The 19,129-nt window shown below is 38.3% G+C and overlaps 1 protein-coding gene across 3 annotated transcripts in view; it reads right to left on the reverse strand.

The window, feature by feature from the left end:
• hipk2 (homeodomain interacting protein kinase 2) overlaps positions 1-15,795 on the reverse strand; it is a 103,738-nt gene extending 87,943 nt beyond the window's left edge. For 2 of the 3 annotated variants that reach the window (XM_028033904.1, XM_028033895.1), the window contains exon 1: positions 15,388-15,794. In XM_028033904.1, coding sequence (XP_027889705.1) covers positions 15,388-15,406 — 19 coding nt within the window. In that variant the 5' untranslated portion in view covers positions 15,407-15,794. Of the gene's footprint in view, positions 1-15,387 lie in introns of all 3 variants that reach the window. The other variant, XM_028033912.1, reaches the window with a different exon arrangement.
• Positions 15,796-19,129: the final 3,334 nt, after the last annotated feature.

The following is a 19,129-nucleotide window of genomic DNA, read 5'->3' on the forward strand; positions in this document are numbered from 1 at the left end:
TAAATGAGTTGTTTACTTAGTTCTTTTACGTGTATGTGTATTACTCACTGAAGATAAATACATAAACTAAAAGCTGGAGTATAGACATTTTTATAAGCATATTTGTGAGCCTGCCACTTTATTATTTGAATATAATTTAATATCTTAGTATAACTTTTCTTCAGGTTAAAGCAAACTACTGTTACAAGTAAACTTTCTAAACTACAAACATTTAACTGTTAGGGATGCTCAAAAAGGAGATATTGGACTGATCTGGACTAACTGGTGTTATTGCAGATTTGCCAATAGTTTATTTTATAATTTTTTTTTTATCCGATTACTCGATTAATCGTAAGAATAATCGATAGATTACTCAATTACTAAAATATTCGTTTACAACAGCCCTACAAACAACCCAATATATAAGCTGCTGTGTTAGCTGTGAGATAACATAATTACTCAGCGTTTGCTATGATCCACATGCGAAGGCAGAAACACACAAGCTGCAGGTGCAGAAATATCCGTGCATGTAAAAAAGCAATACTAACTCTCTCATGTTGATTTGAGTACCGATGTTTCAAAGCTAACATTTGTGTTGCACCGGTGCAAAAAAAAAAAAAGCAAAAAGGAGCAGCTACCATCGGACAACTGTCAGTCGATAAGGAGGGTGCTATTCACATCGTAAATGTGGCCATAAAACGGCTAGAGTGAGGAAAAACATGGCCGGTGTTTACGCTGGCAGGTCAGCCTAAGCAGCTGCTGCTTCCCTGGGCTTCACCACAAACTTCCTCCTCACTCGGTTAAAATGAGCAGCAAACTTTCAAAATAAGGTTCATATGAGCAGCAATGAGAATAAACAGCTGTATGGGTCAATAAAAAAAATAAATAAATATAGGCCTACTGATGTAATATAGGCAGTATAAAAATAAAAACTGCTTTGATTTGATTGGTGAAATAATGCAACAGGCATGCAACTGTTTTCCTGAAGGTCCTATTTATGTGTCATTCTAGTATAACATGAGATATTTGTGGTTTATTCAGTCAAACACAATGATGCATACTGAAAAAGGCAGGTGTTGGTAACCCTGTCACAATAATCAATTAACTGCATAATAAATTAAAATTGACGGATAATTTCCATTCTGACGATTAATATTTTTTGAAAAGCAGACTTCATAATATAATCCAGGGACGTCCAACATGTGGCCACTTGAGATAAACTGAGTTAAAATAAAAAGTTGTTGGTTTTGCAGCAGGAGGGAACTTTGTATGAAACGTGTGGAAACCGCGCAGAAAGCATGAACGACCATAAACCACCTGTTAACTGACTGCATTACATCCACTGCATGCATCAAGCTGTGCTGCTTTCACTACGCTGCAAACACACACACACACCCACACACACGATAAGCAGCCAGACTGCTTATCATTTACACGCAGAGAGAAACACCCTTCTGTTGCCGTTAGGACTCACAACGACGGCCGAACTCAACGCGCCGCACTGAGATCAACACGAGAACCACAAATAAGAAACAATAACCCAACAGTAAAAAACCAAACAAACAGAAAAGAGGCTCAGCAGAATGGAGGGAGGGAAGCTGAGTGGTGATGAAGTGATCTGGTCGAGTGAGGAGCTGTAATAAATCCACTGTGTTGAGTTTTTAGTCGTAATCTGAACGATGACCTTATTTGATGCCGGCTGAGGTTTTCAAAATAATGGCACGTCAGTCAGCTCAGGACAAAACCGCATGCAAACACAAAATGAGATTAAATGATGCCAATGTCCAGCTAATTGTGTTTTTTAAACTACACTGTTTTTTATTCAGTTATTTTTCATTTCTGTTTCATTTGTTCTGTCCACTTCCTGTCATGATGAAGGATTATCTTATCTTAGATGTGTTAGATGAATTCATTATGGGAAAAAATGTTAGTTATCCATCCAACCTGGCTCAGTGTGGAAAAAGGTTAAACATTTTGTTAAATCAGGCATTGACGGTTATTAACCAAATTGTCTAGAAATACGAGTTCAGTTTCTCAAGCCACACCGAGGTCTGATTACTACTAAAACCGTAGAACCAAGAATCATTCAAGCAGAACCTTTCTTACAACATATGCATATATGCATATAGCTCCCATATTTATATTTATACACAATATCTATATCTCTTTGCTATAACCTCTTATAGTCCATACATACATCTGTAAATAAATATTTATATCTCGTAGAGCACTTCTGGATAGATGCAAACTACATCTCGTTGCTTGTACTTGTGACAGTGCAATGACAATAAAGTTGAATTCTATTCTATTCTAACATGAAGTAGGGTTAAATTTACACAAGAGAAACAACAGAACACGTATTTGCATCATTTTTTTCTTAAAATCTTGAACCAGGCATAGATTTCTGTTTTGCATAAAGATGTCTTGATGATCTTTTGGGGAAAAATTCTCTGATCGTTTTTGGAAGTTGTGTATTCTGCTAACTCTGCTGTAAATGTACCACAGCAATTCAGTGAAGCAAGGTGGTGGTAGTATGATGGTCTGGGCTGAATTGCTGTAATTTTTGTGACCATGAATTCAGATCTTCTCAAATAAACTGAATAATCAAAACAAATTGACCAAAACTACCCGGGTTTGGAGTGGCCTAGTTGACATCTGGAATAAAAAAAGATTCAGTTTTCATAAACTCTTCAGGGAAAAATCCTTTTATAAATCAAAGCTTTGAATAAAAACAACTTTCTGTTTGATGAGACATTCAAATCCGTTTTCACTGAAATTTAACCTCTTTCTGGTGAACTGAAGTAACTGAATCTGAGAATAAAACTGAAGAAACAATTTAGATGAAGAAAACAGACAATTGGTGAATTTCCAGATATGGGGATTAAAGTCTGCTGCAGCATCAAACAGAAACAGGTGGAATAATGCTTGCTTAACAAATTTATTGTAATCAGATATAACACACGTGTTTGTGTCTTTCCTAATTCACAGCAACTATCTGAAGCTGCCACTAAAAGAAACCACAACCTCACCCAAACGAAACCCCAACAGCAGCAGAGCTAAGCGGCAGCGGATTGATCATGCACGGCGATGACATCACTTCCTGTATCATCAAAACACAGCTGCATTCACACAGCGATCCCATCGCTCCTCTACTGTAAAAATAAACAGTCTTGAAGTGATTCTGTTCTTCTAGAAGTTGTGATCCACTCGTTTCTCTGGTCAGAAACAATCATGGCCGACACGTCCGCAGACGGTAAGAGTGAGTGATATTCCTTAGGAAAGTGTGAATTTGGAGCTGAAGGGCTACGAAGGCGACTAATCTAAACCTTTTGTTCCGCCTCAACATTTTCATTCTGCAGGTGACTCATTAATATTCATGTTTAATAAAATGTTTTAATCTGGCTTCAGATTTCCTCTGGTGGGTGAGATCACTGCCATGTACAAACACTCCACAATTTTGCAAGGCATTTGTGCGGTGATCCCGCTGACTGTGTCTCAAACATGGCTGATGGGTAATAAATAAGTCTGGCCAACTCAGCCTCCTCCATCTGAATCAGCATGAAAACCATGGATTTAGCTGATTATATTTACAGTGTCCTCCGTCCCCAACAGCAGCACAAACAGGCAGGGGAGCGGTCACGCTGACCATCTGCCATGCACACACGACCATATCTGAACAACTGTTATAAGGAACAATTTCAACTGAATAATGACAGCTGTGTTCTGTAATTATGTACATAATAATAAACTTTTCTTTTTCTGCTTGGAGAATTTCCCAATTTAGATCTGTTGCTAAGATCTGAGATGTTTTTAAAGTCACAGTCTTATGGGAGCTGAGAAGTGTTGAAACGGAAAAAAGACGCATGGGCAAGTCAGTAATAAAATAAATCCTTAAAGGGACAGTTCAGAATTTCTGGAACGAAGTTCTGCTAAAAGCTTCTTCCTTTAGAGTAAATTCTGCTAAACTGGGCGTGGAGGCTGAAGCTAGCAGCATGTCTGACAGACAAAATGGATTTCTACTGTCTTAAAACAGAACAAACTTCGTCATATTTAATTCAAACTTTATGTTACAAATCTTTAAACTTTCCTCATATTTCCATTGGGAATTTGTTTACAAGCTAAACAGTTATTCTTTATGTGGAAATGGAGAACATTCACCCATAAAATTAGCTCCTCTGCTGCCTGAAAGTTCTGCATGAGCGTATTTTTATGAACGTAAAACTGAGAGGAAAAGATAAGCTTCAAAAAGCTGCAGCTTTTATTTACCTATTTATATCTGAGCCTTTTTTTTGCACTTCCATTTATAAATGTCTGCTACTTGTTCCTCACCTAAAAGCTAATGCATAAATTAAGTATGCTAATGTAAATTAACAAAAATTTCAAAGGAGTTTTAAATTAACACTTTCCAATAAAATGATTATGTATCTCAGTCCAAATTTAGAAAAGCAGCTTACATTAGCTAAAAAAATTTTGTAACATGTTTATTTAAAGGTCCTTTAAATAATAAAGACTGTTAGCTTGTCTGAAAGAAACAAAGGAGGCTGAAATTTTAAAGCTCTCCCATTGAAACATGCAGTGGATCCCTAGAAATAGCTAAAAGAAAAAACATAAAAACCTTCTGCATAAACCGTTAGCTTCAACCAAGTAATCAGGATTCACATTAACTGAAGATGCAAAAAGAGTTTCTGAATCTACTGAATGAAAAACTAAACTAAAAGTGTCTAAAGTGTGGCCCGAGGGCCATTTCTGGCACTTTGGACTAATTTTCCATGGCCTCCAACTGCAATTCAAAAGTCATGCAAATTTGAAAATGTTTACATCCTTCATTGCTGTGTTTTTCATGACTTATTGCATGAACAAGCTTATTCATGTGTGATTTTCATTTTATTTTTTGTCTAATGGAATCACTGCAATTGTAAAATTGTGTTTTTTCGACATCGGCAGAATATAGACAATATTAATCTGCTTGAGAGACTGACACCGAAGGAAGGCATCGGAGAGCAGAAACACTCACCTGTTCTCTTCTCCTCACTGAAGCCCAGAGAAGCAAACACAGCTGACCTCGTTTACTCTGTTCTGCAGATAAAGTGACATTCTGGCTGTTTCCAAAGCTAGCTTAGCTAACGCAAACGGTAGGAAAAGGTACAGGTTGAGCTAGAAAAGGTAAGAGAACCTCAACCCCCAAACGTCTCTGCCAACACCATGACAACCGCCTCCAACCCCAACCTCCATGCCCCCTGACCTCTGACTGCGCCGCTGGGGGCTAATGGGCCCCCAGATGAAGGTATTCATCTCTCGACCCCGGCTCCAATGCCTCCCTTCTTCTGTTTCTGCCTTCCTCTTCCCAGCTTTGTCACTTCTCATCTCGCTGCCATTTTCCCTCTGCGTCTGCGTCCGTCAGGCTGAGAGCCGGGCTTGGATCAAAACCGGCGCGGCGCTTTGAAGTGACGCCTGGATCTAAAAGGTGGTTTCTCCTTCCTTTATCTGGGCCAAAACAAACTTCAGCCGAGTAAAAAGACCCAGTACTGTTCTACTCTTTTCCTGTAAACGTTAAATTTATTGTATATTTTGGACAAAAAGCACGAGAGAAATAATTTGCTTTATGAATCTTTTAAGCTAAATTCTACGTTGGTGTATTAGGTCCAGTGTAGGTAGAAAAAAAGGAGGAGTAAATTTCCACCAAAAAACTCAAAGATTTTCTAGAAAAAAAAAATTCTGAGTTCCAAAATCCAAAGATTAGCTAGAAAAAAACTCAGAAATTTTACAGGAGAATAATTTCAAAAAGTTAAAACGTTTTGACTCACCAATGTTTATCTTTTTTCTAGACATTTTCTGAAATCAATCTCAACATTTCTGAGTTTTTTTCTAGCATTTTTTAAACTTTTCAAACTTAAACATTTTCTTAACTTTTCTAGAACATTTTTAAGATCAATCTCAATATTTCAGATTTTTCTAGCACAGTTTTGACTTTTCAGAGTTATTTTTTATTTTTTTTAGATTCATCTCAAAATGTCAGAGTTTTTTGTCTTCCAGGATACACGTCTACCAGAACTTTTGTTTGGATATGCAGCAGAGATAATGATGCAGCACAGGATTGTAAGGTGTTTAACTGCAGAGAAGCTACTGAATATAATACCAGCAAATATTTGTTATTGGCTATAACAGCAACACCTATATAGGATATCAATCTCTAAACTATTTGATAAAAGTTTGAAAAATGAGTGTCTCCACTATAAGGCAAGAAGAACGGGACGGAAAAAGCCGAAAGCTGCTCAATTCCACGCCTGTTGACTCTTTTGACTGTGTCGCTTCTCGTCTTTTGCTCTTTCTGCCTCCTGGGTCTGGACAGAAATGGGCTTCAGAGCTTGTCTGAGCTTTGAAGTCCTTTGGTTATCGGCCAAGCGTAACGCTGTACCTGCAGCCATCTGTGAAGGGGCCGCCAGCAGACGCCCATCGCTCCACTTCTCCTCCATGACCAGGATGGAGCGGGGGGGAGGTAAAGTTCAGAGGTGTGTTTGTCGGGGAACATGGAAGATTAAAAGTTAGAAACACCAAACTCAGCCTCATAATCTCACCGGGTTATTCAGTATTCTCCGTTTTAATGCAAACACCCGCCTACCGGGAAAAAACTCACAGGTTATAAATGGCTTGATTAAAAATTGTTAGCCATTTTTTAACTTCATGTAATGGTGAGGATCTGTTGCCTGTAAATCAATCAATCAATCAATCAAATTTTATTTGTATAGCACATTTCAGCAGCAAGACATTTCAAAGTGCTTTACATCATTACAAACACAGAAACACAATGCAATATAGAATCAATAATCAAAACAAAGCATTAAGTCAAGTTCCATCCATAAATTTGTAATTGATTACATTTCAAATACAATTCTAAACAGGTGGGTTTTTAGTTGAGATTTAAAAGAAGTCAGTGTTTCAGCTGTTTTACAGTTTTCTGGAAGTTTGTTCCAAATTTGTGGTGCATAGATGCTGAAAGCTGCTTCTCCTCGTTTGGTTCTGGTTCTGGGGATGCAGAGCAGAACCAGAACCGGAAGACCTGAGAGGTCTGGAAGGTTGATACAACAACAGCAGATCTTTAATGTATTGTGGTGCTGAGCCGTTCAGTGATTTATAAACTAACAACAGTATTTTAAAGTCTATTCTTTGAGCTACAGGGAGCCAGTGGAGGGTCTTTAAAACTGGTGTTATGTGCTCTATCTTCCTGGTTTTAGTGAGAACGCCAGCAGCAGCATTCTGGATCAGCTGCAGCTGTTTGATTGATTTGTTGGACAGACCTGTGAAGACGCTGTTGCAATAATCAATACGACTGAAGATGAACGCATGGATGAGCTTCTCTAGATCTGGCTGAGACATCAGTCCTTTAATCCTGGAAATGTTCTTCAGGTGATAGAAGGCCGACTTTGTAACTGTCTTTATGTGGCTCTGGAGGTTCAGGTCAGAGTCCATCACTACTCCCAGGTTTCGGGCTGATCGCTGGTTTTCAGTTGTAATAACTGAAGCTGTGCATTGACTCTAAATCGTTCCTCTTTAGGTCCAAAAATAATAACTTCAGTTTTGTTTCTGTTCAACTGGAGAAAGTTTTGGCACATCCACACATTTATCTGTTCTAAGCATCTGTTCAGTGATTGGATGGGCTCTGAGTCACCTGGTGACATTGTAATGTAGAGCTGTGTGTCATCTGCATAGTTATGGTAGCTAATATTATTTCCTGTTATAACCTGAGCTAGTGGGAGCATATAAATATTGAATAAAAGGGGTCCTAGGATTGAACCTTGGGGTACCCCACATGTGACCTTTGACCTCTTTGATGAAAAGTTTTCAATTGAAACAAAGAAATGCATCTTTATGGAATTTTTCAACATTTTGTCATGTTACCACAGCAAATTTCAAACTTTTTTTTACTAGAATTTATGTGATAAAGCAACACAAAGCAGCACATTTCCCTGGATTCTTAAAAGTGTGGCATGCACATGTATTTTACCCTATAAATGATTATTGCAATAAACAAAATTGTTGTTTATTGCAATAATTTCTGAGATTGTATTGATTTGATTGTCCTGCCTACAGGTAGGCAGGACAATAAACTCCTGTTTAGAGTCAGGAAAAGGGCAGCTGACATTCCTGCAGACCCCACACATCCTGGACACAATCTGTTCAGATTATTACCTCTTTCTGATGAACATAAAACAGTCAGAGATCAGCAGATTCAGCCTGGTCTTCCTCTTTTGTAAAAGCACTGTCTGGATATTTGGAAGATGGAAAAAACTTAAATTTTTTGTTCTGCCTTCTTTATGTACTTATAGCGAGCATGATGTAGGTGAATATCACTCAGCCTGAGCTGTTTTTCAAAGAATGAATGAGAAAAATGGGCTGCAATGATTAATTATATTAATCATGATGGAAATAATCGTCATCTAAATTTGTAACTGATTAATTGTTAGGAATACACAGGCATTGGCTGAAAAAGCAGATTATCTAGCACGATAATTAAGTCAAAACTACACAAAGAATGTATACATTTTGCTCTGTCTGTAAATCTGTTTTACTAAAAACTCCTCAAGAGGCAGTTTTAGCTTCACCTGATTCAAATTCTGTTAGAAAATGATCTATTAAGCACGTTTTGCTGTCCAATTATTAATTGGTTAATAAAAAAATAATCAACAGATCAGCCTTACACTGTATTCAGAAAGGAATGAGCTTTTCACATGTTGATGCTAACAGTATTTTTAGCTGTATTAGCATCCTTTGATAGTTCACTAAAGGAAAGCTGTTTTCGCATTTTAGGTCACAAAATGTTAATTTTCGTATTTAAAAATGGAATTGAAATTAATTGAAGTATTTCAAATATTGTACAAAATATACCTAAGCAGCTAAATGAGAAATCTGCAGAATGTGCCAATGTTTTATCCAATTAGTCGATTAATTGGATAAAATTATCCAATTATTAATTGGATAATTAATAGAATAATCTATTACTGATATAATTGTTAGTTGCAGCCCTAAATAAGATGTGTGAAGTTGGACTTACAGGTGAGTGAAATAATGCACACCACACTTTTCAGATTTTGCTAAAACTTGAAAACCAAAAATTATTTCTGTCCTCTTCATAATTATGCACTACTTTAGATGCTCCATCAGAAAAAGTTTGAGGTTGCATCATGAGAAAAATATCAGAAGTGAAAATCTGCACTGTGCCGAGCTGAAAGGCAAAACTCTGCTGCAGAGACAGGAACGTCAAACGGACTGGAGTGACGGGACAAAACCACCAATAATGGGATTACGATCCGGGACACCATGCACTAAAAACTGGCTGGTGTTTGGTTTGGGACGGGGGAGGAAATGACCATCCTGGAGGGTCTGGGAGTGGGGGTCTTGATTAGAGAGAACAATAACGCTACAGTAGCCAGACCTCATCTTAACACACACACACACACACACACACACACACACACACACACACACACACTGAAACGTGCATGGGGGCTTCCAATCTGGCCGTCGGGCTGTTGCTGAAGTGTCACATGGGCTCCATGTGTGCCGGCCAATGGCCTCTCGGCTTATCAACAGACGGGATGGGAGACGAGATAAGAGGTGGATATGGGGGGTTGGGAGGAGAAACGGGCAAAATGCTGATCGTTTTCAATCTTCAGTGTGCAATATAGTTCACATGCATGAAAAATGAGCCTGGGTGTATGAAGCACAGGGTCTATATGCAGGAGGAATCCCTCTGTAATTACCGCCTAACGGGGAAGTTAACAAAGGGCCTCATTCAGCCTGCGCTGTGAGGAGAAGTGGTAAAATGTGAACCTTTGTTTGAACCGTCGCTCTCATGCTAGATCAAAGCAAAGGATCTGTCATAAGGTACAGAGGCTCTCTACACAGCGTTCCAACAAACAGTAAGAGCTATCTGCGCTCACCGCAGAGGCAGGACAGCTCTAACTTCTTAAAGTTTCAGTCAATAACCAGCTATGTTAGCTGATAAGGTGAGCGATTATACTTCCTTTAACAGGTTCGGATAGATCTATAGGCTACACAAAATACGTTCATTACAGGCTCTGCACAAAATCATTCTTAGATGATGAGATTTCAAAATGAGGTGTTTAGGAAGTCTTGTCACATTAAATCCAAATAAGCTGCTGAAGGCCACGCCCCCCCACATGAAAATGACTTCAAACAGTTGCGCAAGTACACAACCATACACCTTTGAAAAGCAGAAGTGGAATCTCCTGCACAACCAACAAGAATTCAGCAGGTTGTTACTGGATGGTACACCATAAAGAAAACACCTGTTTTTTCTGGCAGCCATTGTACAGCACATGCAGATAAAATCAGCTGACCAAACATGCTGGAGATCAGCTTGGGTTGCTAGGTAACGGGCAGTGCCTGTTGATTTATGGTGTTACATCCTGGAGGTTTTTAAAACGTTTCCTTTACCAGTTACCAAAAAACTTATTGCCAGAAAAACAGCAACAAGTTCATGCTTGGCTTGTTTTTAGAGCTGCCTTTAGACCCAAATAGAAGAACAAAAATGTGCAAAATGTGAGTTTTAAATAATAGGTTCCCTTCAAAAGAAAGTTTTATTTCAAGCAAGAAAACCATGTTTATACTTTTATTTTTGAAACTCAAAGCAAATTAGAGATCCCACACAGATTCTAAATTTAAGAGTCGGAATCAGAAGCAGCTGTTCTGAAACAAAACAAAACGGCAGGGGGAAGAAAAGGAACGTCGCACACGCGTGACAAGCAACACGGAAAGGCTTCGTCAAAGCAGCTGACGGGTTTGAGGCTCCTTCTCTCTCATCCCCATTTTGATAAAAAAACAAAACAAAACTAATGTCAGCAGCTGATGGTCTTCCCATGAACATTTTAAAGTTGCATCTAAAATGTGTTTTTCCTTTAAAGAAAAACTGAGGACATGATCCGGACCCCAAACCTGAGCCGCTTTGCTCAAAAATGCTGGACTGACCTTTAACCTGTCATTTTAGATGTGGATAAAGCTTTGAGCAATAACACCTGAATAACACCTGAATAACACCCATCTGCTTCCAGAATCCTCAAATCACACCTGTGAGCCGTTTCAGAGCGCAGACGTACGCAGGACGCCCCTTATGATGATTCAACTGACCACGCTTATTCAGTTTAGCTTCTCTAACAACCAAGTGGGCAATACGGCTGGAAAACGCATCACAATACAAGTGATTCAATAATTATTGATTTATTTTAAATATCCAAAATGATATCTAACTAGTGACGTAACATTTCCTTTTATATTCAGTTTCCTCTTGAGCTGTTGTTTTTGTTTTCCCCAATCTTTGTTGTTTTTAAGCAGAAAATGATTGTTGATGTGAGGAGCTGAAGCTTTCATGTTAAAAACTGATCAGATATATTAACTGATCAGATATATCAGGAAGTAACCTGTTGCCTGTTGTGCTCAGGTTTTTTCTGTTTTGTGTGAATATCTATGCTGTAACCTGTAGCTGGGAATTAGTTTATGCTATAATCTGGTACAGAGCAACAAATGGTGACATTTATGTTTGAGCTATTGCTTTTTCATAAAGTTTATCATCATTAGATGTTACAGCATGATTTAAATAAAATTTCAGCACTCGTAACATCTCAAATTTGGCTGAATAAAAATAATTCATCACTAGTTTGGTTTTGATTGCCTTTTTTCCTTCAGTACACTGCAGAAACACAAAAGGTAACTAATAAATATTTTGGTCTAGTTTATAGTAGACTTGAAATAAGACAAAACTAACTTTGAAGTAACTTTTCAGCAAGATATAGGAGTTTGTTTTCAGTAAATAATAAAATAAAATAAAATAAATAGTAGTTCCACTGGCAGATTTTTTAGTTATTACGAGACATTTTCCCATGTTGCAAATGAAATAATCTGCCAGTGAAACTAGTAATTCTTCTTCAATATTAAAACTGAACCACTTTTTGAAGTTTTTATAGCAATCCTAAATGCAAATAATCTCTAACATTGATGTTACACGAAGTGCAAGTTTAACAGGAAAGAGATAAACGTTCTCATTTGAACCTGCAATGTTTCCTGCCTGGTGTATCTATCAGCCCATCTCATATTAACCGTTGAGTTATCCTCCCCCATGTGTGTGTATTTCCTTAGTGTGGACACTGAAGAGCTAAACACACCACCCTGCTTGTCATAACAATCAGGAAGAGAGACCCTCCAATGCATTCCCTGCCTCTGCCTCGGGGTGTGGCCTCGCTGTGGCCCCACACGGCCCCCAGGGTTTTTTTCCTGCAATTCTAATCAAAGCTAAAAAGGCTGCAGCCTTGGAGTCAGCAAGGAAGATATCAATCACACTGCTCAAAACAAGCATGAAGGAAAGAGTCTGGGAAAAGTTGCTGCTTCAGGTCGACTCTCCGAACCAGAGCGCAGCGCGTTCTCTGTTCTCGGAAACCACGAGCTAATTTGAAGTTGCATTAACACATAATGGCTGTGTGGATGGATAAATCATTAAGCTGCCTGTGATGCTGCGCGGCCCGTCACCACCATCAGCGGCAGCTCCTGACTCATTCTCCGCCTGGTTTTTTACCAGGTGGGAATGAATGAAGCCACTCTGGAATAGTGAGAGGCAGATCTGCAAACGCTGCCCAGTTCTGCAGCTGTCTAATCCTCCTGCAGACGCTGCTTGTATAGGGACTCAGACAGATAGAGACATATGCCCATGCATGCATGAGAACACAACAACACTCATATCTGGCCAAGCAGAAGGGCGGCTGGGCGAGCGGACTGGGTTTGTGTCTGAATATTAGCTTCTCCACAGCTGGAGGCTGCTGGACCCACTCCACGCATCAGACATCCATCAAGGCGTCGGTTTGATCCCAGGGTGATCGCACCGCGAGCCTCCCCTTCCTGCCAGCAGGTCTGCCTCACGGCCGTCTGTCGCAGCCGGGGGAACCGAACACAAACACGTCACCAAAAAGCCCAGCCAAGAATACAAACCCAACCGAGCGCAAACTATGAATGCTTTCAAGCTTTTCATGAAAATACGGCTGATCTGATGTTAACGTTGCAAATGTTTTCACTCCCCTTGATGCGTCATTCAGAGGATAAAATGGTATGGCAAACCCAAAACTGACAGGCTTCAGTTGTAACAGGAATCTGATGTAGTGACGGACTCAGACCTGAACCTTCAGAGGCACAAAAAGACAGTTACAAAGTCGGCCTTCTATCACCTGAAGAACATTTTCAGGTTTAAAGTACTAATGTCTCAGCAAGATGTAGAGAAACTCAAACATTAGTTTGTGACTGGTTTCATAACTGGTATGATGTTTTCATAATGTCAAGTAGTATGAAATGTCTTGTCCAAGCTAACTTTTGAAGAGCTGCAGAGATCAACAGCTCAGGTGGGATGGTCCGTTACCATGACAACAACTAGTTGTGCATTTCACCAATCTTTACAATTACAGAAGAGTGACAAGAAAGTCATTGCTGAGAGAATCCTCCGAAAATAGATGGATTGGCAGCATCGTGGTGGAGGGACGCTTCTATGTTTTTTAAAAAAAATTATCATTTTTCTTCCACTTTTTCAAATTTCAGTTTTCAAGCCATTGCGCAGAACATCGACGTCATCGTTCGCAACTTCTCCTGCTGTTCGCTGATTGGCTCTGTTGAAATTCTAACGAAGAAATCGAGCTCAATGGGGGAAATCCCAGATGAGAATCCTGTAGGAAGACTGTATCCACGCTAATTGTATGAATATTTTTGCTTCTCAACCAGTTTTAAACAATCAAAGGAAGCAGTTAATCATATAGATTTGAGTTATTAGTTAACCTATAGTGCTGGTGAGTAATTGCTATAATAGTCGGTCCCATTTTATGTGAACCCCCGCCCATCCTCAAACCTATTTTCCACCGGAGACTTTGGTCATTTCCATGGCTGCTCTCCGTAACAGCCCTCTCTAATGCCGAGGAGGACAGGCAGGGTAATTAATTCCCCCTGCTGCCTCTTTCTCTTCCCGTCTCCTCCTCTCCGTGGTGAAGGGAGAAATCGGGGAATGTAATTTACACTAATTACCTTTTTGCATAGGAGTCTCATTTCAACTTTCCTTTTCATGTCGAAGCACCAGCAGAGGTTTGCCTCAAGCTTCGACACCCCTAATGAAAAATCACTACAAAATGACTGCGGGGACATAACACCACTAAAGAAAGAGTCCCAACCTCTGTTTTATATAGCTCCATTTCATATACCATAAATATACCTGCAAGGATTCACTTTCAGTCGTGAATCTTCATTCTGTTGGGACAATTTAATATGTATTAAAGAACTGCTGCTGAGTTCCTCTCTTCCCTAATGGTATTCATGAATAGGGAAGGTCGGGCTTCCCTTTAACACCAGCAGAGGGACTATAGAGTAAACACAAATTAAACATGAGGCTGCTCCAAAATAAATATGGGAAGCATCAAGCCTCATTATTTGCATGTACTACTCTTCAGTTTGCATCAGCACGTATGACTCAGTTTCCTTATACAATCAATATTTTCTGCAAAGAGAGCATCAATAAAGACTTCTGAACAGAAAGCTTAAACTAAATGAAACACTGTACAGACTTCGGAATGTGCACATTATATCCTGTTTGGTCATGCAGTTTCATGTCTTGCAGCTGGACTCATTCGTGCACGAAACAATCTGCACTGCATTGCTTTAATTATCACCCACTTTTTTAAAAATACATCATTCTTATCGAAACAGATGCTGCGTAAATGTGTGATTGTGCCCAAACGCATAAAAAATCTTCCCCATAACAGCATCTAATTCAGCGACTCAAACGCATTAGTTACAGCCACAATGCTGCAGCCATATCGACACCTTCCGTTAAAGATTCATTTTAAACAAATAAATACATGCATTCATGAAACATTGCATCCCAAAAAACCGAGAAAAGTCGTGCAGATTTTTTGCATTTGTTGCGATATAATTTAATGCAGGAGTAACGCTGGGACTGAAAACAGACGCGACCGGGACCGATCGGTCTCCGACCCGCTCTCCTTCCCTTACAGCTGGGATATAATTCCCACCAGGAAGCAACATGAGGACCGAACATCGTTTTTCACAGACAGTTTGTTGTATATTTTGCTTGTTCTGGGCGATTTGGTGCCTCATCAGCGCGATTTGACCACAATCTGACTGAGCAGCCAGTCTCCCGTTCAGCTCTAAGGCACTAAACTGTTTGGTTCCATCAACCTATTTGGGTTAGGTTTGAAAAATGTGATAAATATGATGGATAATGAGATGTTTTAGCAGAATTGTGTGATTTTTTTCCCTCCCTCTGAGCTGCAATTCAATTGTGTCACTACCGACGGGCTCCAGCCGCACAGAATAAAAACAGCACATTTCCACAGGGGAAAAAGCCCTTACCTTCGTATACAGGGGCCATCGGTGCAAGGATTCCTGTTATTCATGGCAAAGAATAAAGCGAGCTTTCTGATCAAAACTCAATAAAAATCTGCCATCTTGAAACACTGATGAGAGGGTCGCCGCGGTCTCCTGCATCACTGGCCCGGTTCATTAGTGGAGAAAATGCTCATAATTCATATCCAGGCCGGTTTAAAGAAAAAAAAAAAGAAAAAAAAAGCCGGGGTCCGATGCGAGGAAAGCGGCCAAGGAGCGACCGGGCTGCGCGTCCGTAGATCCTCACCTGCGGCGTAATTTGGCCCGAATGGAGAGCCGCGATGACAGGTTTACTTCAGCTATTGTGCGACATGTCTGTGGAGTGAGGAGTCTCTGCAAAAGTTGCAGCAGTGATCGGAGCGCAGCGAGTTTGGTGGGCAGGGAGAGAGTCGAATGTCGAGCAAATCGATGCAGGCGGAGGGGAGGCATCACCGTCCGAGCCTCAAATGGGACATTAGATTAAAAAAAAATAGTAGTGAAAATCCTCTGCTTTAAATTTAAAGATCAATGTTAGAATAAACATTTATTAATCGAAGTTCATGTATGGCTTAATTAATCTTACTCAGTTATTAATTATAATTCACAATAAATGTAATCTCAAGGCTTTCTACAAGAAAAATAACTTAAATTCTGAAGAAATGCATAATTAAATCAATACAATCTGCAATATAACATAGACAGGTTCAATCCAATTACTTCAAAATTTAATACAAATTTAAATGTAATAATACTTTATAGGTGAAGGCAGTTGGCAGAAAGGCTCTCCTGTAGCAGCCTGTATTACAGCCAATTTGAAGAAGCCTCTGACTGAAGACATGTGATAGAAGTTCAGGGTTTTGCATAATATTATCTTATTATAAAATAATGTCAAATTCAGGTTTGAATCACATTTGTACTATGTGAGCATAGTAAAACACAGGGACAATAGTTTTAAATTTTTAAATAATTCGTTAAATTAAACAAAAACAACAAAAAGAGGCAACAAAAATAGAAGTAACCTGTTATCTAACAGTGATTTAAAATTCTGCTATTTTTATCTGTACCTTCAGTTACCTGTGGGGTTTTGTTACAAATGTGATAAATCTTTACATCACAACATGATTTAGGTTGTGATGCATGATTTAGGCATGCATGTTGACATGCCTAAATCATGCATGTTAACATGCATGATTTAGGCATGTTGACTAACATGCCATGACTTATCATTTAAAATATTTAAGTATCATAGATTATAAAAGATTAACTTTTAATGATAAGTAAATATCTTGTCCTCGTGTTTTAAATTTGACTTGTCCATGGTGCAAAGTGGCTGTGTTCGATGACTCTGTGTGTGTTTAGTCGCGCCTGCGCAGAGACTGGAGCGCTTCTACTGTATGACGACACGAGATTTGCACAGAATGGACTGGAATCGGATTACATCGGCTCACACAAATGTGAGTAATCTGTCATTTAGCAGCCACCCTGCGCTCACAGCAATACCCGAGCTCTAAATGAAACATGTCAGCTCGGCTCGTTAGCAGCAGAGCGGCTTCACCTCTGCGGCCCTCATTACAAACCAGGCCACACATTTAAACTCTTCATGGCTCTTCATGTCTCATTCAAAACGAACTAAACAAAAAGTCATGAAATACTTTGCTGCATCCCAGAAAAAAAACCCCAAAATAACTTTGCAGTTATTCTATTTTATTTTATGCAAATCATAGAGCTTTTCTAAAACACAACAATATAATTAATGTCCAGGCTCAAATCTTTTTACTCTAGTTTTGTTTTTTAATTATGATGTCGGCTTCAAAAAGAATAGAAGGTAATAAAAACTCATGAAAAGAAACTGTGACCAGCGTTTCCATTGAATTTAGTCATAATCACAAACTTCAATTTGTTTTCAGCACAAAATAATCATTTTATATTTAAAGTTTAAATCTTTTAGTTTGTGTTAAATATTCTGCATTTCCAACTAAGACTGTCTTCATAATAAAATATTTTCTGCACAAATAGTATCATTTGTTAGCCTACATGATTAATAAATCTTTCATGTTTTCATTTGATTGGGACCCACAGTGAGATCTTTTGTATAACAACATATAAACCAGATAATTCCACATTTAATGTTTTTTTAATTAAAAAACCTTTACTGTATTAGTCACAGTGATGGGGGTTTTTTCTTTAGAAAAAATGAGTAAATGTATTAAGTTGCATTTTAATAACTTGAGAATAGAATAAAAAGGAATAAACCAGTGATTCTTGAGAAGTGGGACAAAATGGGTTTAAATTTTTCCAAAAATATTTTTAATTATCCCTCAAGCTTATGTACACAAATATGACAAATAATGTTTTGGAAATGTAAAGATGCTAAGGTGCAGGCATTTTTTAAAAAATTTAATTTTTAATGGACCTGACCCAGAACTTTGTCATCACCATCTGACAAAAATAAATATGAAATAATTTTCGATGACCCTATTAGAGGTATTTTTACAGACAAATGCTTCTCAAGAAACAAAAGAAATATTATTTAAAACAAAAAAACAACATAAAGTCCATCTGACAGAGTTGACACAGAACTGAAGGTGGTGAAAAACTAGTGAGTAAAAAGAAATACTTGATACATGTGAAGTAATGCCACTTATGTAAAATACATTAAAATGAATTAACTGCACATTTAAGTGAGATTTGTCAACATTATCACTGAAAGAGTCACAATGTCAGTTAAAAACTGACGGAGTTGACGAAATGCCAAATTATCTCAATTTATATGTTTTATTCTGAAGGAGGCCATATTGTAGCTAATCAGGTCCATGAAATATTTACAGTTTACTAAAATTAAGCATTTAGTTCACAAGATTTCATCAAAGTTTTGTAAATCGTCAGTTATGGTGTTGATACATCATGGTTGTGACGAACAACTTAGGAATAAAACAGAAGAAAAAACTAAAGAATAACATGAGCTAACTAGCCTAGCCCTGTTAGCAAAGGAAGAGAAAGGAAGAGGTCATGGGGTCCTCAGAAGTTCTGATGCCCCCAGTAATGCCTGATTTTTTTTTACATTCCTTTTATGTCTGATGGTGTTGACAAAAACTTGGGACAAATTTCAATTGAGTTGGAAAATATATAAAAATTATTTTTAATTCAATTTATTGATATTTTTTATAATTATTTATTTGAATACTTATACTTAATTGTCATAATATATTATTTTAGTATTCCTTTAATTGTTTTAAACTATTATAATGTATTGAGTTCTGCTCCAGGACAAGGGATTTTACAGACACCATCCACCTACTACAAAGTTTAAAATAAAAAATATTCAGCAAACACCAGGAAAATATACATTGTTGTTGCTCACATGGCCCCGGTTAGTTTAGGCTGATATTTGAAAAAAACATATTTTGTGTGTATTTTATTCAAATTTTGTGCTTTATCCAAAGGACCTGTTTTGTCCCTGTTCTCAAGAATCACTGAAACTCTAAATACAGACATGCACAGGCCGTGTTTGTAGTTGCCCAAGCAGAGCAGCGCCCCCTGTGAGTAAATATTTATTTATTATAATAGGGGTTTGAAACATTTTTGCATTAAATGACATGACAGGAGGAAATGGAAAATCACAAACAGTCTATCGTATCTTTTTAAAACCTGCTTGTTTGGAGATAATTAATGTGAGCATGCTGTATTACAGACAGCCACTGTATTGCGAAACTATGAAACTATGAAAGTA

Source organism: Xiphophorus couchianus, chromosome 2 (genome assembly GCF_001444195.1).
Source record: "Xiphophorus couchianus chromosome 2, X_couchianus-1.0, whole genome shotgun sequence".
Classification (NCBI taxonomy): domain Eukaryota; kingdom Metazoa; phylum Chordata; class Actinopteri; order Cyprinodontiformes; family Poeciliidae; genus Xiphophorus; species Xiphophorus couchianus.